Source organism: Salvelinus namaycush, chromosome 22 (assembly GCF_016432855.1).
Source record: "Salvelinus namaycush isolate Seneca chromosome 22, SaNama_1.0, whole genome shotgun sequence".
Classification (NCBI taxonomy): domain Eukaryota; kingdom Metazoa; phylum Chordata; class Actinopteri; order Salmoniformes; family Salmonidae; genus Salvelinus; species Salvelinus namaycush.
Genome location: NC_052328.1, coordinates 24,530,131 through 24,555,295, shown reverse-complemented (window position 1 = coordinate 24,555,295; position 25,165 = coordinate 24,530,131). Strand labels below are relative to the sequence as shown.

The window sequence follows — 25,165 nt, the reverse complement described above, 5'->3', positions numbered from 1 at the left end:
AGACTAAATACAGACTAAAGTGTTCATTACACACAATCAAGTTTAAGGGTACAACTCAATCTGAGCCTTCCCTTTAAAACAGCTAGAAGACCAAAGTTCTGGCACAAACAAGGGATGTTCCACATCTGCACTTCAGGGAAGGGAAAACTCATCAAATCCATTCAATCATTGTTTTGGTCCCAGGCAAAGACAGATGAGGCCACCCAGGATCATGTACTGTTAACCAAAACAGCACAGAGGCTGCTCCGGAACAAACAAACTATGAAAGGTCTTCTCTAAACCCTGCTGCTAGAGGATAGTGTATATCGAAGTGGCGACGATTCATTTATTTTCCATTTTTTTTATGGCAGCCAACATCAGTACGAAGCAGAGTAGGGTTTTTATTTGGGTGAAGGGGTGGAGGGTTGTTGGACGTTTGGGTTAAGGGTAGCTGGGTAGGTGTTAATACCGTATGTGGGGTGTCTGTACAGATGTTGTCATATGGTTGGGCAGTATGAAAAGAATATGCCAAAGGTTACAGGTGTGAATAGTTGTACTTAGTGGCATGAGTAAGGACAGAGTACAGGTTTGGGTAGTAGCTGGGCTGCTGTTTGGGGCGAGGGGTGCTAAGTGATTGGGTGGACTGGTAGAGTATGGATGCTAGGTGTTTGGCTTCGGGAGGCGAGGAGTCCTGCTTGGACTGACAGAAGCAGGCAGGATGTCAGAGGAAAGTGGTCTTTGATCCGCCCCACTCATCCGCTGGCTGCGTGTTTTTTGGAGGGTAGAATAGATCATGTGGCTATTACAGCTTATTTTATAAACCCCTTCCTAAAACAACGGTACCCTCAAATGCTACTTCCAAATTCCATTTGTTAACTTTTTTATCAAGGAAGTGCATGAACTGGGTTGCGCCCTGTTGTCTGTGAAAACACACTCCTTCGTGCACTCTCGCACTCAGCTTATTTGTCTTGGTCCACTCGGAGAGGGAGCACGTGCGTGCAAAGAATTGTGATGGCGGAGAAACAAGTGGAAGGTCTGGACCGCAGAGGCTCACACGAGTGGAATGGCCCTCCTCCCTCTGAGATGGATCAGGAGCTCTACCAAGCCAGACGCACTGTGTGCTGGGCTTGAACCGTTTGCTCTGTACCCTGTTCCACATGGGCTATGGCCAGAGCATTACCACAGAGTTCACAGGCTCCACAGCTAACACATGCAGTTAAAAGACAACTAAAGGATGACTGTAGTGACACATGCTTACAATAACAGCCTGTTCAGAGTTCTATAGCTCAGACCTCAGAGAGACCTCCATAGAAATGACATCCAACTTACCCTGATTTTGGATCGAGCTGCCTCTACCCCTCCTGGCTGGCCTGCAATGGACACCTGTTCAGATGGACAGACAGAAGTCATTGTTATAGTTTAGCTATTACCGTTACATCAAAACTGGAATCTAAAGCCGTGAAAAGAGAACCTTAGGCAAAATGTCCATTTAGACCCATCATTATCGTTTCCTTTACATTTTTGTCATTTAGCAGACGCTCTTATCCAGAGCGATTTACAGTTAGTCCATTCATCTTAAGATAGCTAGGTGGGACAACCACATATCACAGGCATAGAAAGTACATTTTTCCTCAGTAATGTAGCTGTCAGTAGAGTGAGAGGTAGAAGGGGGGGGGTCAAGTACAAGTGCTGGTTAGGTGTATTAAAAAAATCCCGCCCAAAAATGGTTGTTTTTCATCACAACCCAATCAGAATAACACCATAAAGAGGAAGATGGTTTGGAGACTCTTACCATCTTTAAGAACCCAGACCCACTATTAAAAACACAGACCCACCCATTTCCTTTCATCACTTTACATCCTGACTGTGTGCCTGTGATTAAAATAATTGTGACATAAATAAAATAAAAAAGATAAAAGCCTTTATTAGATATCCTGCCAGCGGATCGGTAATCTCTCTCCTCCTCTCTCCCTTTTCAAGCCCTTCATCTGTAACTCACCATAACGGAGCAAACCAGGCTTTGGCCGACAGAGTCATCACTCCGGAATAAATTTAATCAGCACTTCTGAACAAATTAAGCCCCAGTCTGGTAACAACAAAAAAAGAGGGGGAAAAAAAGAAATGGCCATAGGAAAGAAACCAGAATAACTCGATCTACAGCAATCCTTTAAGTGAACCACAAAAATATTAAATACATAAGATGCTTAATGAGTGACAACAACAAATATATAAAAGGTAACTTTATCCCATTCCTTAACAATATCAAAGCAGATCTACTTAGATGGAACAATCGTCCCATAAATCTTACAGGTAGAATAAACCAACGTTTTCAGACTTATTCTCAGTAATACCAATGAAGACATTCTTTAAAAAAGTATACTCGGTCATAACAAACTTTATATGGGCAAAAAAAACTCATAGAATAAAAAGGAAAGTTTTACATCTTCCCAAGTCAGAGGGTGGTTTTAACCTTCCAGACTTCTATCAACTCGCCACCCAAAGCTTTAACTTGCGACATATTGTTAAATGCACTAAAGAGGAACAATGGAGTACATAATGAACATGCACATGCTCACCCCCTGAATCTTTTCATGTCTATCTTCAATGGATAAAGCTAAGAACATTAACTTCAATCCTTGGATAGCTTTTTAGAATTCTCTGATAAATTGGTCCACATGGAAAACTAAAGGCATAGAAACCATAAATGACTTGGTAATAGGAAATACATTTTTTTTTAAAGCCATTTTTGACTGACCAATGTAGATATTTTCAAATACATGCAACATAAAAGTTTAATATCACAACATTTTTTTCTAAATCTTTTGTATATCCAAGCAATCTTGAGGGAATCATATTTGAGTCAGAAAAGGATATTCATATGATAGGTAAGATATACAAAACCTTGCAGAGAGCCTATCCAACTGACAATCTGTTAGAAAATATAAACTATTGGAACAAAGACTTAAATATAACTGATATTGTTACAAGATGGAGGGAATGTTGGAACATATCTAACCAAATTACAGTTAAAGAAAATGCATGCTTAATCAAGTATAAACTAATGTATAAACGAATGAAAAAATTCACAATTTCTACAGCACAACGGCAGAGTCGTCTCTTAAGTGTAAAACTAACAATGATTCAATAATCCATGCCTTCTGGGAATGTTATAAAGTCCAAAAGTTATGGGCGGAGTTCAAAAATTGTCTGTCAGAAGTATTACAATGTCAATATACTTTGAATCCGTCTGTCTGCATATTTTTAAAGACATGGCATATGAGAGGGCAGTGAGATACCCGATGAGTTGGAAAATACTTTTCTCGATAATCCTCCATCTATAACACAATGGAAAGGTCAAATGCGTTATTATCTAAATGTTGAAAGTGCTTGAGTGACAGAGAGAAACAAAATGGTGTAGTTTGAGGTAATGCGGGCGCTGAGGGCGTGAGGTGGTGGGTCTGGGCAGGTGTGATTTTGTTGATCTTTGTGAGCGTTTGTATGCTGTCGTTTGTATGTTTTGTATTGTTAAAAAAATGATAATCATTCAACAACAAATAAATTGGCAGCTTGCCTCCTCCAGAGGTGTATGTAAATGGTAATTACAGCTGGTTCCTACTGCACATCTATCCAATCCAGCCCAAACACACTGGCTTCCTATGGTGCAGCCAATCAAAACAGCCAATGACAACGGCTCTCTGCAATACTGCCACTGAATGCCACTCTAGCAACTAGCAAATGGGACATACTCAAATGAGGACATACAGTTGAAGTCGAAAGTTTACATGCACCTTAGCCAAATACATTTAAACTCAGTTTTTCACAATTCCTGACATTTAATCCTAGTAAAAATTCCCTGTCTTAGGTCAGTTAGGATCACCACTTTATTTTAAGAATGTGAAATGTCAGAATAATAGAGATTTATTTCAGCTTTTATTTCTTTCATCACATTCCCAGTGGGTCAGACGTTTACATACACTCAATTAGTATTTGGTAGCATTGCCTTTAAATTGCTTAACTTGGGTCAAACGTTTCAGGTAGGCTTCCACAAGCTTCCCACAATAAGTTGGGTGAATTTTGGCCCATTCCTCCTGACAGAGCTGGTGTAACTGAGTCAGGTTTGTAGGCCTCCTTGCTCGCACACGCTTTTTCAGTTCTGCCCACACATTTTCTATGGGATTGAGGTCAGGGCTTTGTGATGGCCACTCCAATACCTTGACTTTGTTGTCCTTAAGCCATTTTGCCACAATTTTGGAAGTATGCTTGGTATCATTGTCCATTTGGAAGACCCATTTGCGACCAAGCTTTAACTTCCTGACTGATGTCTTGAGATGTTGCTTCAATATATCCACATCCTTTTCCACCTCATGATGCCATCTATTTTGTAAAGTGCATCAGTCCCTCCTGCAGCAAAGCACCCCCACAACATGATGCTGCCACCCCCGTGCTTCACGGTTGGGATGGTGTTCCTCGGCTTGCAAGCGTCCCCTTTTTCCTCCAAACATAACAATGGTCATTATGGCAAAACAGTTCTATATTTGTTTCATCAGACCAGTGGACATTTCTCCAAAAAGTACGATCTTTGTCCCCATGTGCAGTTGCAAACCTGGCTTTGACTTTTTTATGGCGGTTTTGGAGCAGTGGCTTCTTCCTTGCTGAGCAGGCTTTCAGGTTATGTCGATATAGGACTCGTTTTACTGTGGATATAGATACTTTTGTACCTGTTTCCTCCAGCATATTCACAAGGTCCTTTGCTGTTGTTCTGGGATTGATTTGCACTATTCGCAGAAAAGTACGTTCATCTCTAGGAGACAGAACACGTCTCCTTTCTCAGCAGTATGTTGGCTGCGTGGTCCCATGATGTTTATACTTGCATACTATTGTTTGTACAGATAAACGTGGTACCTTCAGGTATTTGGAAATTGCTTCCAAGGATGAACCAGACTTGTGGAGGTCTACAATTATTTTCTGAGGTCTTGGCTGATTTCTTTTGATTTCCCATGATGTCAAGCAAAGAGGCACAGCGTTTGCAAGGTAGGCCTTGAAATACATCCACAGCCTATCAGAAGCTTCTAAAGCCATGACATAATTTTCTGGAATTTTCCAAGCTGTTTAAAGGTACAGTCAACTTAGTGTATGTAAACTTCAGACTTCAACTGTATACCAGTTCCATGTGGTTAAAAAAAAGTAAATACAGCCTGTGCAAACAGAGAACCCATGACAGTTCCACACAAATGTGGTTGGTGATGGCACAGCACATTAACTAGTATTCAGTCTATCAGATCCAGTATACATTGTTAATTGTACATATACGGTGGTATATCTCTCTGTACCTGGTTGCTCTTCTCCGCCTGGTTGTTGCGGTTGGAGTCGGGGAAGTGGATGTGGCAGCCCGTGTCCTCCATCACCTTCTTGATGTTGTTGCCTCCCTTGCCGATGACGTGGGAGTGCTCTGTGTGGGACACGTCCATCTTAAGGGTTACCCTGTTACTCTGCTGGGGAGAGGAAGGAGGGGCAGACGCACTTCTTAAGCAGGCCTGCCAGAATGTTCACTTAATAGTGAATGATATGACAGAAATCTAACATGCGTAAATATTAAATTCTATAACAACATATGACTGTAAACCATGACAATATTGTGAATATTGACACAGCTTAAATATTGGGGCTCCCGAGTGGCACAGCGGTCTAAAATAAAAAAATATATTGACATTGTTTATTAGCCGAGGAGCATTCAAGCTAACGGGCCAGAACAAAACTAGACTATCAGTCTATAATAGTAGAATGACTTTGAAGACAAATAGGATGCATCTCTTCCACCCACACCCACGGCTCTGGTACAACACCACTGCCAGGCAGATGGGTCCACCACGAGAAGCTAATACCAGTCCCCAATGCTCCACTTAGAGGCATGAGGAATATAACCAATCACATCCAATTACATGGAGCTGAAGCAGATAAGCCTAAAAGTATGTTGTTTACAAAAAGTTTCACTTGACAAATCCATTGATATTAATGACAGCTAATCATAGTTGTTTCATATTCAACTCATTGGGGTGCAATATGTAGCCAGCCAACCATGTGCTAGAGGTCTTCATGGGTCAAAAAAGTTGGACCTGTTCCGAAACGGACCTGGGGCTTTCTCACCCGGACCCTATATGCATAAATGTATTTAAAAAATATAGAGACCCATTCCGAACTGACCCAAGGACAAGTAGACCCATTCCGTAAAGACCTGGTTGGATCCAGACCCGGTCCGATTCAAGTGAAGGAAGCAGCAGAAAAGTCATTTAAGCTACTTTATTAACCAGAGCTGATACAGCGTGAGAGGAGGGAGGGAGAGGTGCCGCTCTAGCTGGCGGGGATGGGCTGTACTGTAAGCGAGTGACACGGAGCAGGGAGGGAGAGACCGCAACCAACCAAGCCGACTCGCGCTATAGTAGACTAATAGCTGCCATGGCTAGGTTATTTATCATCAAATATGATTACGTATTACCGGTCTTGACTGCATCAAACCAGGAGAAGCTAGTTAAGCTAGCTAACGTTAGCTAGCTAGGCTAATTGAAGCTGCAGTGCATACGCTTTCTCATCCTACAGTTACAAATGACAACTCAGAATATTAGCTAAATAGCCAGTGGTGTAAAGTACTTAAGTACTACTTAAGTCGTTTTTTGGGGGTATCTGTACTTTACTATTTATATTTTTGACAACTTTTACTTCACTACATTCCAAAAGAAAATAATTTACTTTTTACTTCTTACATTTTCCCCTGACACCCAAAATTACTCGTTACATTTTGAATGCTTAACAGGACAGGGAAATTGTCTAATTCACGCACTTATCAAGAGAACATCCCTGGTCATCCCTACTGCCTCTGATCTGGTGGACTCACTAAACACATATGTCTGAGTGTTGAACTGTGACCCTGGCTATGCGTAAATTTAAAAAACGAAATTGTGTCATCTGGTTTGCTTAATATAAGACCTTTTAAATGTACTTAAGTACATTTAAAACCAAGTATTTTTACTCAAGTATTATTTTACTGGGTGACTTTTACTTGAGTAATTTTCTTTTAAGGTATCTTTACTTAAGTATGAAAATGTGTTACTTTTTCCACCACTGTAAATAGCAGTCTCTCTCTCTCTCTCTCGTTCTCTCTCAGCAGTTGCGTTCAGATCTGTACGGGCCCTTCCGAACAAGTCAGTTAAAGTTACACATAACCGTGACGATCAGATCTGACCCAGACCCGTAACATTATTTACAATTCTGGATCCAAACCCGGTTGGGTCCCGGATCGGGTCTCGGGACCTAGAAAAGCAGGTATTCGGTTACTGCTAGATTTGTGAAGCCCTCTACCGTGTGCAGAGAAAATACTTTCGAGTGTTATGATAAAACCCGCCCACAGGGGGTGCTATGGTGTGCCCATTTTAGGATGAGGATGTTTGTTGCCATAGAGACAAGACTTGCACCATGCCAAGCCATTACACACTCAGGAAATTAAGCACTGGACACCTTGGTGGCAAGTCATATTACAAGTCTGAGATTCTCAAATTGAAGAGGAAGCAAACCAAGGCTTTCTAGAGCATAAAATAAGACACTCATTGGATCCATCTGTGTCTACCATCCTCTAGCTGATCATTTTGGGAGGTCAGTGTTGGTGTTGCCATGACAACAAAACAAAAACCTTTCCATCATTCATACATACCTTTGTGTCGAGGACTGACATGATTCGGTCTTTGGCTTCCCGCACGTTGTCTCTCTTTCCACAAACCTTAATGTGCGGATCTGGAGGAGAGAGAGGACAGGTTGAGAGAGAGAACAAAAAGAGACATAGAGAAAATGGTGGAGAGATCAAGATCTCAAGAAGAGACTATTTGAACACCTTTTCCCAAGCCTATGAGTTGATGGGATCCGTTATGACATCAGGTAAAGCACTACCGTAAATGCTCCTTTCAGATGTGATGACTCTCATTATAGGCTCTTACACAGCAATGTTGTATCACTATCAGTCAGACAGTACTGGATACAAAGACAGAATAATGACCCCTTAAATTAGCCCAGAGATAAAGGCAGTCCCATGTGTTTCACTTCATTCCTACAAACCTCATCCAGTCGATCAGTGCCAAAGGCGTAACACTGTTCCTCTGTCTGTCTGGTTAAATAGATGAAATCCTCCTCCAGTGGTCAAACATCAAGGTTGTGTCCTTTGAGTCAAGCTAAACTAAATACTACCTAAATGGCTACACATGTGTCTACTACATCACAACTGTTCAGTTCAAAAACTGCAGAGAAAATATAAAATATCTGCACATCATAATACATTATCTGGGCAAATGTGTCAATTATTTGAGTAAACTGCACTTGTAGAGACCCTCTCAGCTCTTGTACAGCAACTCACAACATAAATACACAGTGCTGCTAATGCTTATGGCTGTAGAGTCCATCTGGGCATGCAGTGAGCCAGCTCCTAGGAGCCCCCCTTTCTTGACTGTACGGAGGGGCAGGATGTCAGTTAAGCGCCTTCCAGGAACCCCCCTCCCCACACACTCACCCCAAATAGCTACGATTTACTTTGTATACTCTTACAGAAGAAAATATTTATATTCAGAGTTTGTTTACAGACACTTTATAAAACCCATTGACATTGGTTGGGTTTAGATTTTAGAGGTAATGAGCAGGAAAATGCAGGTAAAACCGTATAATGTAAAACAGAAGAGTTCATCCAAATGTAAACTATTACTGAAACCATCATTCAAAGAAACAGAACAGTCCGTTATTGTATCCTGTGCTGTATAGGCCGAACACCACATCAAAGCTCCAATTACACAACCAAACAGAAACTCTCCATAGAGTCACAAAACAAAAACTAAGAGGAAAGCACATGAACTGGCCCTGGTCCCTACTGAGGAGAGATCTGGGTTGGCTAGGCTCTGGAATGCTGCTGCAGGGAAGTGTTTAGGAGCCTCAGTGTTCCATTTTTTAAAAAATGGGCCTGGGGAGGGATTGTGGGAGCAGTGGAAGGCCGTGTGGATCTCGTCAGTGCGACATGGGACCTCCGTGGCCTCAACGCTGAAACAAGATCATAGAAGAGTGAAAAGAAAAATGCTGTGAGACAAAAAAAACGAAACAAAAACAACCCAAATGCCTCAAGTCCACATTGGGTTACATCAAGATAGGAGTGGGCGCAGTCAGACAGAAAAACAAAGGAAAAACACAGCAGTATTAGAGGTGACTGACACAGCTTTGGTTCTAGGAAACATTCCAAACACACAGCTGTGACTAGAGACTGTAAAGTCCACATCTACTTCCTCTGGTGGCATCTCACCAGCAGAGGGCGTGTTGGCCTTCCACTGGCCTAACCTGCACATCTGGTACTCATTAGTGGGGCAAAATGAGTGTTGCTATGTGTGACGTGGAACACCCACACATTTTTTAAGTGAGCGGTGTGTACTCATATGATTGACTGTGGAACACCTTAAGTGTTAATTTGACACACAAAACACCTAGAAAAGCAAAAATATGGCAATACAGCTAAGAAGAAAAGTCTTGGTAGTTGACACTTGACAAAAAATTAACAATTTCTGAACCCTCTGCTTACTGGCAAATACTTTTTTCCAGCATGGGCTTACACCCTGAAGTATCACACAAACGCTCAGAATTCAAGTCAATTTGGATCTAGGTACCGCAGATGTTTAACATCTGTAAAATGACTGAAAGACGAAGAAAGATTGGTGAAAGAATGGCGGCTGAACAAACATAACAAGTTGGAAGTCGAGTTCAGGTTAATGGTCTTGCTGCTGTCCCGATTTCCAGAAAAGCAAAACATTTTCCAAATGATTCCCGCATGTAAAGAGTGCCCGCCTTGACCGAATGCCATGAACTTGGACTACTTGCACAAAAGATAAATACAGTGCCTTCGGAAAATATTCAGACCCCTTGACTTTTCCCACATTTTGTTACGTTACAGCCTTATTCTAAAAAGGATTAAATTGATGAGGCGAAAAAACTATCTACACACAATACCCCATAATGACAAAGCAAAGAGGTTGAGAAATATAAAAAAAAAATTACACATAAAAACTGAAATAGTACATTTACATAACTATTCAGACCCTTTACTCAGTACTTTGTTGAAGCACCTTTGGCAGCGATTACAGCATCAAGTCTTTTTGGGTATGATGCTACAAGCTTGGCAGACCTGTATTTGGGGAGTTTCTCCCATTCTTCTCTGCAGATCCTCTCAAGCTCTGTCAGGTTGGATGGGGAGTGTTGCTGCACAGCTATTTTCAGGTCTCTCCAGAGATGTTCGATCAGGTTCAAGTCCGAGCTCTGGCTGGACCACTCAAGGACATAAAGAGTCCCAAAACCACTCCTGCGTTGTCTTGGCTGTGTGCTTATGGTCATTGTCCTGTTGGAAGGTGAACCTTCACCCCAGTCTGAGGTCCTGAGCGCTCTGGAGCAGGATTTCATCAAGGATCTCTCTGTACTTTGCTTTGTTCATCTTTGCCTTGATCCTGACTAGTCTCCCAGTCCCTGCCGCTGAAAAACATCCCCACAGCATGATGCTGCCACCACCATGCTTCACCGTAGGGATGGTGCCAGGTTTCTTCCAGATGTGACGCTTGACATTCAGGTCAAAGAATTCAATCTTCGTTTTATCAGACCAGAGAATCTTGCTTCTCATGGTCTGAGAGTCTTTAGGTACCTTTTGGCAAACTCCAAGCAGGTTGTCATGTGCCTTTTACTGAGGAGTGGCTTCCGTCTGGCCACTCTACCATAAAGGCCTGATTGGTGGTGCTGCAGAGATGGTTGTCACTTTGGAACGTTCGCCCATCTCCACAGAGGAACTCTGGAGCTCTGGTCACCTCCCTGACCAAGGCCCTTCTCCCCCGATTTCTCAGTTTGGCTGGGCGGCCAACTCTAGGAAGAGCCTTGGTGGTTCCAAACTTCTTCCATTTAAGAATGATGAAGGCCGCTGTATTTTTGGGGACCTTCAATGCTGCAGAATTGTTTTGGTACCCTTCTCCAGTTCTGTGCCTCGACACAATCCTGTCTCGGAGCTCTACGGACAATTCCTTTGACCTCAGGGCTAGGTTTTTGCTCTGACATGCACTGTCAACTGTGGGACCTTATATAGACAGGTGTGTGCCTTTCCAAATCATGTCCAATCAATTGAATTTACCACAGGTGGACTCCAATCAAGTTGTAGAAACATCTCAAGGATGATCAATGGAAATAGGATGCACCTGAGCTCAATTACAAGTCTCATAGCAAAGGGTCTGAATACTTATGTAAATAAGTATACATTTGCAAAAATATATATATAATTTTTTTTTTTTTAAATTCACTTCGTCATTTTGGGGTATTTTGTGTAGATTGCTGAGGATTTATTATTTATTTAATCCATTTTAAAATAAGGCTTTAACATAATAAAATGTGGAAAAAGTCAAGGTCTGAATACTTTCCGAAGGCACTATGTCTAACCTCTCCAATGTTGATTAGAATAGAATGAAGCCCTGCATAAAGTTCTACCTTCGATTACATGTTGCCTGTGATCACTGTCAGAACTGAAGAAGCAGGATACAAATATGTTTTCCTAAACTTTATGTGCGAGCATGGCCATAGGCCACTTCAACATAAGGAGAGGAAACTACTACATGCACTACTAACCCAACACTGATGTTGGGTGCCGTTTAACTGCCCAACTTCATAATGAGTAGAGCAAATTAAATATTTTCCTTGATCACGAGGCTCGGTCTGACCTACAGTAGGCGCTGTTGATATGCTCTACCGTTCTTTTATATTGACAACTTGTGATGTCTATCATATATATATTTATTTTTACATTTGTATATTAAAGGTGTAAGTCACTACTCTGTGGCTATGTGTCGAGAGTAGTGATAAAGACCAAAATGTTGTTCAAAAAAGCCTATCCATGAATGAAGTCTTCCATTGTCATGCAAGGATGTATTTAATTAACTGATAGGCTACTATATTGCATATTCTGAACAGAAAGTGTATCGGTGAAATGGGTAACAACCAAGTATAAAATTATGTAAAAACCAAACAAACAGTTAAACAATAAAATGCTGTCAATTCAAAACATATCCTAAGATGGATAGTCGGAGCATTTCCCACTGGTCATACATATAAATGTGTAAAGACATTAGCCATTTATTCTCATGGTGACATGTTCTGGTAAAGTGTAATATGAGCCTGCCTGCCTCTCAGAGATACTGTTCTGCTATGAATCACCTGACGGTATATTGATGACGGCCTGTTCTAGGGGCCGGACTATGGTCTTATCACACTGGTGCAGGTGGTAGTGGTGCTAGCTGAAGGTGTTAAGGCCTGACACTTTGATGGAGAGGCTGAGGGGACCTGCACGGAGGCCTTGCAAACAACTCTCACATTTGCTCATGACTCACAGGCATTAAGAGGGCAGAGTAAAATACTACAAGCGTCGCTTTTCAGAGACAACGGCGACACATAATGATTACATAAAGTGGGACAAATAGTTTGAGTTTTAGCAACCTCCAATTTGTAAATGATTGACTTTCATAATGGTAGTTTAATGTTCCAAATATCCAAGACATAAGAGAGTGGAGAAGCAGAATGGAAGGGGATTGATGGCTATCCTCAGGTCAAACTCACAGGTGTAGGCTATCCAGTCATTCTGGGTAGATTACAGGGTTGATTATAGTACCAAGAAGTACTCTCTCCCCTCTGGTTGTGAAGGACACATGACCACAAATACATGTGTTTTTCCTCCAAAGGCACAAAAATGCAGTGCATGCACTCATGAGATAACTGGAAGACATTAGTGGAAATTGTTCATGCCTCTTCTTGGTTTACGTAATACTAAAAGGCTGACACCCAACAAATCATAGGACGGAAATTAAATGGACAAACTGCTCTCTCAATGGAAATTAGATTTGTGAATGAAGTTGGGAGGATGGGTGGGGCACACTCTAAATCGACTGGGGGTAGAAGAGCTGTTAAAAAGTTTCCAGGAAGTTACATCAAGTTATGGGATTTTACATTTGGCATGAAGACACACTGGCATTCCCTTGAGGACAACAAAGGGGGCAGGTCAAAACCAACCCTCCCCCGGACAAGCTTTAAATAGCTGTAGTGTTTTATTGGCAACAGAGCAGTGGAACAACAGAGCAGTGGAACAACAGAGCAGTGGAACAACAGAGCAGTGGAACAACAGAGCAGTGGAACAACAGAGCAGTGGAACAACAGAGCAGTGGAACAACAGAGCAGTGGAACAACTCAGCCATTACATGCACATAACTTCTAACTCAAGTGCCCTCAAACAAACTTACAAATTGGTGTAAAGTCTGAAATGACTGACCAGAGAGAAGAGTAAGTGGTCAAAATATGAATATACTGCTGTGACCTTTTTCTTGATTATAAAAATGACTTAGGGGTCTTTCAGAGGGAAAACAAACAAGCATACGTTGTCCTTGAAAATAAACTGATTTATACTCTTCATGTATAGACATAATCAGCATATATCTTCCACAAACAAACCTAAAGACTTACATCCGGAAATGAAAAAGCAACAGTGGAGTGAATTGTAGGGCAGTAAACAGGAGGGATGTTCTTTTTTATATAACTACAGCTGATCTGTACAATCAAAACAAATATTCACCTTTTTTGGACTTGGCGCCGATCTTCAGTTTGGAAGGCCACGCTATCTGTGTTTTGGTTTCATCCATGACCTGAAATAGATATTGGTCATATTCAATAAAAGGAAAAAGAAAGTGTTATTACATATCTTAGTTCAATAGTACAGAAATGGAGATCAGAAAACCGATAATTGCGCCATGATTCTTCTTGAGAGTGCCTATACTGTAGTCTGTTTAGATGACCAATTTTACATGACAGATGGTAACTGCATGGTACACATTGCTATAAACACACACACATCTTAACACAGGTGTCATTTTAAACAATCTCATGTGGGCAGATTTTGCATGTAGACTGAAGATTCTGCAGGGACTGAATGCGATGCATGAGATAACTAGCATCATTACATTTTGGGGGTTTTCGTCACTGGTTATTTGGACGCTTCAGGATTGGGCGAAGGGGGTGCTTAAACTGCTTCAACTCCAGTGCTTTGCGCATGTGTGTGGGGGGGCTGAGAGTTTCCTCTTGAGAGGGTGGAGACTTCATTTTGCCGGAGCTCACAATTTCTAACATGTACGAACACAAAGGTTAATCACGCAGCTGACCAAATTATGCAAGATTTTACTTCAGGGTTAAGAGAGATTATTTTAAACATAAGAGATCCAGCCTCACTTCAAATAAACAGTATTAAATGAGGACCACGTTCTAGTCAGCGTTGGCCAGAAACATTCACAATTCTGCTGTTTTAATGGCTGATTGAATGTGGCTCGAGGCTTGTCTAAACTTGGGACAATGCCTTACACCTCCTCTAACGTCTTGCCATGCTGACTTTGGAGAGCACCTACGAAGAGAGGTCTACCATCAACAATTTTCTAAAAAGGCCTTGCACTCTGAAGGAGAGAACGTGCGCGAAAGTCAAACTCAAAAAAGGAAACTGGAGAAATGAACCAGAACGGTGGAGAAATGGTACGATCAAGCCAAAACATGCCTTTTGATATAAAAACTTACTGAAACAAATGTTTCCCGGCGGTACTCAGTGACGAAAAAAGCCGACGTCTACATATTTTCTGAAGTGGACTGGATGTTGTTGGTTTAGGACAACATGAAACGTGTCAGCTGCATTCTGTGAGAGCCTGTTGACTAGCCTACCCATCGTAACCAGGAGCATTTGCACAAATGTGAAACAAAAAAGAACCCCAAAAAAAGAAAGAGCAAAGTCTGAGAGGACAGAGTATGCTATTCTGAGGTACTACACTCCTCATCCACACGCTCATGAGGCCGCTCACCTTCACCTAACTTCCTGAACATTGACTGGGGATCACACAGTTAAGCCCTGAGAAACATGAACCATCTGCATCGCCTTATGGAGACCTGCTGACTGGTGGTTCACATTAGAAATGAATATTTCTGAAAACCATTCATCTCCAAAACACAGAGATCTGTCCTTGTCATCAATTTCCTTGTTTTTACAAAAGGTCCTGTCGTGATTGTTTGCTTTAACGCGTACCGGGGGCTCATGTTTTTGGATGGAGAAGGAATGAACTCAAGACTGGCTTGGACACGTGAGCGCCTTATGACTGTTCCCTCATGCAGTATGAAGCTGATCCATGTTTTTCCTGGGCTTCAGTGGTTATGCAAGGGCCTCACATGGAAACCCATGCAGAGAGGGACAACATGCTTACTGTAAATGTCCCTGTCTATGGTCAGGATTGTACAGTACTTACTCATTAGAGTAACTGTCACATTGCTGGATCTATGGTCCCTATTTATGTATTGAACTGCATTTCTAAGAAAAATACTAAAGAACAGCCTTCATTCTACAATTTCCTATCTTCATGCAGCACAGTATTCATAGGGGAAATGTCCAAATTCCTCCATATGTTTGGGAAGTGGGCCTGCATGGCATCCTCTAAACACCCTCCAAACTGACTGACAGATTTTCCTGCACCAGTCTCAAACACCAGTAGGGCAGTGCTAGTTGAACGTGTGCATTTTCACTCCGGTATTCCACACTGTTAAAGACCACTGATGGTTGAGTGGACGGCCCTTCAAGCCTCACTGAGTTCCTCAAACATACTATAATCACACACAAATATGGAAAGTGAAGTGGAGCATAAAGAAGAGAGTGTGTGCGTTGGCTACATAATAATGGGGTACTTGCATGCTTCACAATCTTACTTTGAGCTTGCAATAAGATTGACAAAAATATTGATCCTAGTTATTGCAGGGCCCCATGTAAACATACATAACAATATTGAATTTCAACAATTTCAAATTCAACTGATCTAGTCAATTCAATTGCAAAGGTAAGATTTATTGTATCTGTGAAAAAGTAACCTATACAAAATAAACTCAATATCGGGTAGAGGTTGGGCTTAGTTATTAATTTCCAGTGTTTACAAATCACAGATGGACTGATGCATCCACATAGTTCTTCTATGTAGCATCACTGATTGTGGAGCCTATTCACAATACAAAAGCTACAAACTTATGTTTTGGGGAAAAAACAAGTTACTCTTTTTATGAAAAGTCTCAATTTAGTCTGGTTGTTATGTCTCTGCCTTCTTCATTGAAACCAATAAAACAAATCCACTACAGTATTGGCAGCCAAAAAAACACTTCCACAATATAAATCACATTCCTACAGTATAACAAATGTGTCTTGTTGAGTTGCATTTTTCCCTTTCTCACTAAAGACCTTGGCTCATGTACTGGTCTTGGGTATTATCTTCATCTAATAGCAGGAAAAGCCCCTGCCAAGCTGGAGTTCTCATGAAAGCTCGTGGCTGTGACACTTCTAACCATTTCACAGGATAATACCAATAAAATAGAGATCCAGGAAGGTAGTCTTTTGGGTGAAGGGAAAATAAACATAATTTTGGATGTATTTCCTTCCTAACAAACAGAATAGAGCAGTTTGTTTTCTGAATCGGACAGATACTAATTTACCGGATTCTAACATGCTAGGACTTTGTGGAAACAATGTTTTGCTTCCAACTATGAGGACGACATAGTATACAGTTGACCTCTAATAATTGTGGACTCCACTCCGTTGTACCATTTTACACTGGAAAATCTAGCCCCAGGGATATCCAAATCCAAGATTTGCATCAGAGATTTATCTCCGTTTCTCTCCCACTTTCTAGCACATTGTCTTCATCATGATACACAAGTTAGCATCTTATCGTACATTTTATATGAACCCCCCGTAGACTTTTCTTCTATAAACACGTGCTCCCACTCAACTGTATAACGAAAACACATCTCTAGAACATTTTGTTCTTCATGTTGTTCAGGAATTTCGGCTCTGATCCCCTCCCCCATTTGGACCTTTCCCTCCCCAATTGTATCAGTCTCATGAGCCAATAAATGGGGTTTCTGCATTTTGTCACCGAGGTATTCATATTAATTCCACAAAATGATTGTCCCGGTGAAGAAACCCAACTCGTCTTTTTACTCCATGTGGCATTTAAGTTCTTCAGCTACACCAGTACATAGATATGTAATGCATTTCTACCAAAATATTGACATTGGCAAAACTACACAAAATCCAGGAATGGCCAGGGAATGGGCTATGATCAGATACTGTATGATATAACATGATAAAATGGATACAGGAATTGTATAATGTCGCATAGCAACATGCAAGGCAACACAATAGTTATGAGATGACCACTGGCCGTTGTTGCGTCCAATCAGGAAATGTATGCCTCAGTAAAGGCCTGGCATGTTTGGAAAGCCAGATAATACAAAGCAGTGCAGAACCCTATGAAAGTGATGTCAAATGATTGAAATTGTGATGAAACACACAACGTGTGTTTATAGAGGTATATGCAATTATATAGTTTCCAAAGTCCAAACTTTACGGCCCATTCAATTTATTTCTCTCTATAGGGTCTTGTTCAGGAACTTTCTTCCTCTTCATAGTTGCTGTTCTTGGCAAGGCCATACAGATGGGAGTGATTTCAGACAGACCACACACCATTTTAAGGGTGGATGGAGTTTATTTTTATGAAGGCGCCAGCACATACCTCTCAAATGGGTCAGATATTTGCACAAATTAGGTTAACTATACATTTAATGTTCCACTCTTTAGTCTTTCTACTACCACACCCTTTTCAAATAATGCATACGTTTAGTGTTATGATAAGTTTCATAATAAATTATGATGATTGGATCTTGCAGGAGGTGCAGTTACATACTGTAACCCAAATCGAACAGGATGTCATTATGGCAATGTCATAAAAACAGCCACATGTGCTCGGTGCACGTGAGTTTATACATGTGTGTGTGTGGCACGATGGCAATCAACATGGATGGAGTGGACTTTCTTCCTGTATTGCATTGGTGCAGCAGTGGATTCAGATTGTGTGTGTGTATGTGTGTGTTAGAGAGAGACAGAGGGTTTAGGAAGGTAAAGGGATGTGGGCGGGAATTGAGAGATAGTTCTCCTGTTTCAACAGAAGCTGAGAGCAGAGGGTCTTAGTTAATGATCCATCCACGGTTTTCATCCAATGAGACTGATCGGATGAATTGAACGTGTGCCAACAATCCATGTGCTAACTCTCACAAGCTCCATTATGTTTGGGGAAAAGACATTTACCTTAAGGCGTTCAACTAATATGTGCATAGTTCAAAAGATAATCCAAAATTAAGAGCTACTGCACAATATCTTCTACTGTTTAAAACCAGAGACTATACAAATACTCTCGTCACAGTCATTGAGTTTCAGAGTGTTTGTACTTTAAGTATTTTTCAAAGTAAGTCATTTAACTTTTACTTGAGTATGTTTTGAATGGAGCATTTTATTTCGCTATCTTTTAAAAATAATCCGTTACAGAGTATAATTTTGGAGGCTATTCATAATAGATGATTATGAGGGCATGGAAAGATTGCTAGTCCCTTGGAGACAGATATATATATATTTTTTTATCATTGCCCAATCAAATCCAAATTTCACACATTGTGCCAATACAGGGTCAATCAAATCAAGCTGTGCATACAAACTGAACGATGATGGTCGAAAGATTTTCAAAAAGTCAGAAAGAACTTAGTTTAGTTTGAGACATATCGTGAAAGGGAGGAAACGTTTGAATTTAATCAGAAGCCACTGCCAGATTTCTGGATTGGGCTGCGCTCAGAGTATCCTGCCTTGGCAAGTCGCGCTGTTAAGACACTGATGCCTTTTGCAACCACGTACCTGTGTAACCTGTGTGAAATGGCTAGCTAGTTAGCGGGGTGCATGCTAATAGCGCTTCAAATCGGTGACGTCACTTGCTCTGAGACCTTGAAGTAGTTGTTCCCCTTGCTCTGCAAGGGCCGCGGATTTTGTGGAGCGATGGGTAACGGTCCTTCGAGAGTGACTGTTGTCGATGTGTGCAGAGGGTCCCTGGTTCGAGCCCAGGCAGGGGCGAGGAGAGGGACGGAAGCAAAACTGTTACATATGTGAGAGAGGATTCTCGGCCCACACTAGCATGAAAACTAAATACAGGTACAGACTGTGTGTGGAAATGATTTAAGACTGAGACTCTCTCCAATACAACCCAACATTGCAGAGTTATGTGCATCCTTTCAAGCACACCCTTCTCATTAACCTATGGTGAGTTACTCACAATTTTCGATTAACAAATAAGGTTTTATATGTAAGATGGTTAAATAAAGAGCATTGATTATTATTATTTGTGCCCTGGTCCTATAAGAACGTTGTCACTTCCCACGAGCCGGGTTGTGACAAAAACTCACAAATTTTTAGGTTTAATAAATGTATAGTATAGTGTGTGTGTGTGTGGCAGGCTTACAATGGCAAAAAAAAAAACATTTGAGAGTGCGCTGACCCTGTGCTAGACAGGGTATGTAGCTGCAGGTTGAATGTTTCTAGGGGTATGGGACTATAAAAAGTTTTGGAACCACTGCTCTAACGAAACAGGCAGGGAGTGCGACTCGACCCCTCAACCTTCAGTCCCGAAGCCCAGCGCGCCAGCGACGGTTCCACAAAAGCATGCTCAAGTGTGCGCTTATAAACCAGGGTCACTACACTACTACCTTCATGCTAGACCTCACAGGACGCAGTCTTGCAGGAGCGTGCTCACCGGTCAAGCACACGTACTGTCGTGGATGCGAGGTCCGATCACTTCCGACACCAATTTATAGTATTGAAACAGGCATGAAGTGCAGCTCGAACCCTCAACCTTCTGGCACCAAACCCAGCGCGCCAACTACTCTGCCACAAAAGTGCTTATAATCCAGGGTCGCTGCAATACGTTACTGTTAGCCTAGTTGTCTAGCATGCAAACATTAGCAAACTATCCTTGCAGTTAAGGTAGCTACATGGCTAACCACCACCCGATGATGATAGCCGTTATGGCTAGCACGTCTATATCACTATGTGTGGTGGTGGCTAGCTAGCTAGTAAGTTATCTGGGCTAGCTAACAACATTAGTCTAACATCCATAAGTGAGGTAGCTAGCTAGCTAGTTAACGTTGGCTTGCTTGGTCATGACATACAGTATTTAGAGAATCCTAGGATATTTTGCTATGTACTGTAGCTATTTGGTCTGTGTAAATTAGAATATGGTTCATCTAAAAGCCAGAGACTCAGTAAGTCTAACTGTGCATAATATACCTGTGTGAGTGTACACAGTAGGTACAGCTAGACATGGACTCATCTCAACATTAGACAACTTTTTAGGTCTGAGAACAACTGACAAAGTCACTCTAGTCACAGTAACTGGGAATAACAAGAATAGAAAGTCTGTTTGGGCTATTATAATGTCAGTGATATGATTAACTAAGTTGCCACATAAAGCAGAATTTGTTGAAATATTCTATGTGTATTTGACACTATACAGATTTGGTCGATCTGAAGCATCATCTTGACACAATGACAGAGTTTGAGACAGAGCAACAAAGGCAGCATTCATCTGATGAAGAAGGTGCCGAGAAGGTTACAAGGTACAGGGGAGATGGATGGGTACCTTGCCTGTGTGTCAGACCAGATGGACATGCTTCATTCTTTTCCATACATAAAGAAGCTGTCCCTCAAACTGAACACAGGCCTGCCTGCCTCTGACGCTTGTGAGTGTCTTTTTAGCTGTGTTGGACTGCTTTTAATGCAAAGCGAGCCAGGATAAACTCGGTTCACAAAATCAGCGCCTGATGAAACTGAACAGCAAGTTCAGAGAAACGTGAGAGCGTTAGAGCATAACGCCTTTGTTTTTGCTCAAGGAACACTACATCACCTAATGTACTCTGTATGTAGCCTATATATAGTTAATCAATCTAATACAATATCTATAGCCCCCAACATCGATAGCCCCTTCTCTATTTCAGGGGGGTTTTCTCAAACATATTTATTTCCATGATGTTCTGTTATTACCTTCAGAGCTAATTTGACATCAAATCCTTTAGGTATGTCCAGTGTGTCCCAGCACTCCCCATTTGGCCTTTGTATGGGTGAGTGAGTGAAAGGGGAAGTGAGTGAGTGAAGAGCGTAAATGGGTGATTTTTTTGTTTATGTACTTTATTTTGTATAATTCATCAATACATGATTTATTTTCAAATATTAATAGTATTGAAATCCAGTTATTTTCTATACAGATGTACCTTGCTGCAACTCAAGCAATAAAATGAACTTAGTTCATACTGGTACATTACTTTTCTCTTACTTTTTCAATGTATTGCATGGAAAATATCATGTGTAACAACGTTCAGGTAACCTTAGCGAAATTAGCTATAAAGGTCAATGTTTTTACTTGAGTAGTTTTTTTTATACTAGTAGTTTGCTTGAGTAAAATTTCATTAAAGTAACAAATCAAATCAAATTTTATTGGACATTACACATATTTAGCAGATGTTATTGCGGGTGTAGCGAAATGCTTGTGTTCCTAGCTCCAACAGTAACAGTACTTCTAGTGGAGTAGGATATATCAGTACTCTTTTCACTTGTTACAACATAAAAAGTGACTAGGTATCTACAGAGGAACGAACCAATTTAGATGTCTATTGGTTTGCTGCAATGGACACTTCAAAGTCATAACTGATTGCTTCACTGCAATGTGATGACTCATTTCACGTTTTCTCCTATTTCTTCCTCTCTCTATCCCTCTAGTTTCTACAAAAATTATCTAAATAGTTTCCTTTCACACTAGCTTAACAGCACACAACTACAGGGCTGCGTTGTACTCCTAAACTAATGAAGTAGAATCCTCCTGGCCTCAGATCACAGTGAATCAGTGCTCGTATATCAAGCTTCCGTTGTTTACAGAACCACAGGCGAGGGATAAGGAGGGAGGGACTGGCTCAGCACTGAAAGATGTTTGACAAAAGCCTCCACTAAAGTTCTGTGGTCCATAGTCTACCATTCCAACTCTTCACGGTCCGAAATTGGATGGCCTAATAGCCTGTTGAACTGTTCAATGGTCCATGGTCTTTGAGTTAAAATGTCACCCGTCTTTCAGATAGGGAAATCAGTGGTCAGTAAAGATCCCATGGCACTTATCGTAAGAGATGGGGTGTTAACCCCGGTGTCCTGGCTAAATATCTAATCTGGCCCTCATACAGTCATGGCCCCCTAATCATCCCCAGTTTCCAATTGGCTCATTTATCCCCCTCCTCTACCATGTAACTATTCCCCTGGTCGTTGCTGTAAATGAGAATGTGTTCTCAGTCAACTTACCTGGTAAAATAAGGGTAAAATATATATATTTTTTAAATGCAGTTCCACATTTTATTATAGCTAATCTTGGTTACCCAGAAGTAGAATTCTCACAGTCTGTCAATTCCTGTTTTACACACATAATCTGTCAATGAGAGATTATATAATAGCCTACACATAAAGCATGTTGTCCATCAGTAAAATACACCAAAGATCCATATAACAAAACATTACAAATGATCTAATACAGTGATCTGAGTGGGAAACAATGCTTGGACCCAGCATGAGATGCAGAGGGGGGGGGGGGGGGGGGGGGCTGAGAGCTGGCCTGGACTGAACGGAAGACAAACAGACAGTGAGTAAGAGGGTGATCTACCACAGGCAAATCCCTGCAAGTGTTTAGTTTTTTTCTTTGCAAACTGCTTACCTCAAAAAGACGATGTGCATGTGTGTGTGTGTGTAGTGGAGGGGAGAGAGAATCATTGTGTGTGAAATATGAGGACCTTCATGGGTATGTTTGAGGAAGGAAAGGGTCAAGTTACACTTTACATTTTCATCGACTTCAAGGTAGTCCACACAAACCTCATACATTTTCTTTAAAATAAAGCGTTCCAGATCTCTACAATGTTTATTTTACTGACATTAATTGGGTCTCTGTGGTTGTCATGCTATCGGAGGAAAATTACAGACCCATTTGAACGGAAATTTTTCAATAAAAACGTCACTGTCTGTGTTACTAGTCTTTTAACTTCTGACAAGCATCCATTGGAATGGAAAGTTGGCGTAGGGAGGATTGCATGTGAACTGTGAAGACAGGGCAGTGGCTTTGGAAAGGCATGATTGGCAAGCCAAGGCACCACCTACATTTATGTCAGATAAGTTTAATTGACTGAGCTTCATATTTACAGAGACAAAACATGTCTAGAATTTATGGTAAAAAATAATTATGGGATGACGCATGGTTTGCATTCTTGGTTTTGAAATGGCTGTAGGGACAGTTAAATTGCCTCCTGCTTTTACATTTAAATAAACTTGCCTCAAAACCAGACAAAGAATGCTAAAATAAAATAATGTCCGTCACTTAGTTAATTAAAGGCCATTAACATACTATGTGGAGGAAGTTGAAACACTTCAGGAAACAGCACTTTAGACAGGAGCAGTGCAATCAAAGACTTTTCCATTTTCTTTCAGGCAATTACTTAGGTTCCTATGCAATAGCATAGAGCAGACTAGTACAAACTAAACTGAGTCTTAGAAAAATATTTAATGCTAACAAAGTATGACAACAAAACAGATGAATGTGTATAGTGTATGAATGCATATTGCATCCGTCTCTGTCTGTACATGCCCTAATTGTGGAGAGTGGTCCATCTTTGGTCTATCGAATGTGCAGCCTCAGCCTGTCAAGCACATGCCTGACTAGTACAAGGTCCACAATAATATCAGGTACAATAGTTTCAACAAAAAGTAATACTAACTTATTTGAAAGTCTTCGTTCTGTTATCAGGACCCTATTAGGGGAACACCTGACACTTTCTCTAATTTCATCACCTGAGTGTTCTCCTCTGGACATCCAAACACAATCCAATAATACAGACTCGAGACTTACCTTCTGAAAGAAGTCCTCGCCACCATTGACTCTTCCCTCAGTTGCCGCTGTAGGAGAGGAAAAAGGAACAATTCATGAAACCACCAACTGTTAAATATACAGTACTGTATAACATTCACAGAGCCAAATCACGCTCGGGTTAACTAATGTCCTGGGAATGTGTGGATAACAGGACTAAATCCCCAAAAGTATCTCATTTTTGGATTTAGAAAGAAGTCAAACTCATTCTTGATAAACCTTATAATTAGATAGGGCTTCTTTCTAACAAATTGCTGATCTTTGTATAAAAGATCTCAGTGCTATACTACCATGATGGGAGATCCATCTTTTTGGAATATTCACACTTTTGACAGACAATGTCTCCTCCTGCATTAATATGGTATCATAAGGCTGGCATTAGAAATGTTAGCTACAAGAGAAATTACTGACATATCTGGCAGAGCACAAGCTTTTGTAGGGATATCCCTGAGTATAACAAATATTATTTTAAAGACTTGCAATGAAAAAAAATACTCAAGACCTCTGTAAAATATGTCACGGAACAGTTTCCTAACCACAGTGAAAACAATACTTTGTTTATGATACAGATACATCTGCACATCCATTTGTCTGGCCTGTGGCTTTTCTGTTGATGTAAAATACATAGTTGTTCTCCGCAGTGCATTCACATGTTCATCCGTCATTTAAGGCAGTTGATGCAAAGCTGCTAATGATGCGTTTCTCTATTTTCTTGATAGATTTACCACATTTTCAGAGAAACTGGGTCAGGAGCACCACAGCACTGGTGTACAGTGATACGTATTGGCCTTGGTGTAATAACAAGAATGATGTTATGGTTAAGGGCAATTCCACAGTAAAAGAGTGACACGAAGACTGATTTTTCACTTCAAAATCTTGGTCAAGCAAACCAATGATTGTAAAGTTAAACAAACCATACAATTCTATGCACAAGAACTACTTTAACAATTTCCACTGAACATTTTACAAAACACATTTACTGGAAGAACAGTGTATATGCAAAATCTGGTAACAGAATTTTGGTAAAATCTCCCTATTTTTTATGTGACCAAAACAAAAAAAAATACACTACATGACCAAAGGTATGTGGACACCTGCTCGTTGAACATCTCATTCCAAAATCATGGGCATTAATATGGAGTTGGTCCCTTCTTTTCTGCTATAACAGCCTCCACTATTCTGGGAACGCTTTCCACTAGATGTTGGAACATTGCTGCAGGGACTTGCTTCCATTCAGCCACAAGAGCATTAGTGAGGTCAGGCACTGATGT

General features: G+C 40.9%; 1 protein-coding gene across 1 annotated transcript in view; it reads right to left on the bottom strand.

The window, feature by feature from the left end:
- LOC120017685 (protein bicaudal C homolog 1-A-like) overlaps positions 1-25,165 on the bottom strand; it is a 76,436-nt gene that overhangs the window by 26,733 nt on the left and 24,538 nt on the right. Inside the window, exons 2-6 of the mRNA XM_038960609.1 lie at positions 23,877-23,923; positions 13,637-13,706; positions 7,682-7,761; positions 5,310-5,471; positions 1,309-1,362 (exon numbers count right to left, since the gene is read on the bottom strand). Coding sequence (XP_038816537.1) covers positions 1,309-1,362; positions 5,310-5,471; positions 7,682-7,761; positions 13,637-13,706; positions 23,877-23,923 — 413 coding nt within the window. The remainder of the gene's footprint in view (positions 1-1,308; positions 1,363-5,309; positions 5,472-7,681; positions 7,762-13,636; positions 13,707-23,876; positions 23,924-25,165) is intronic.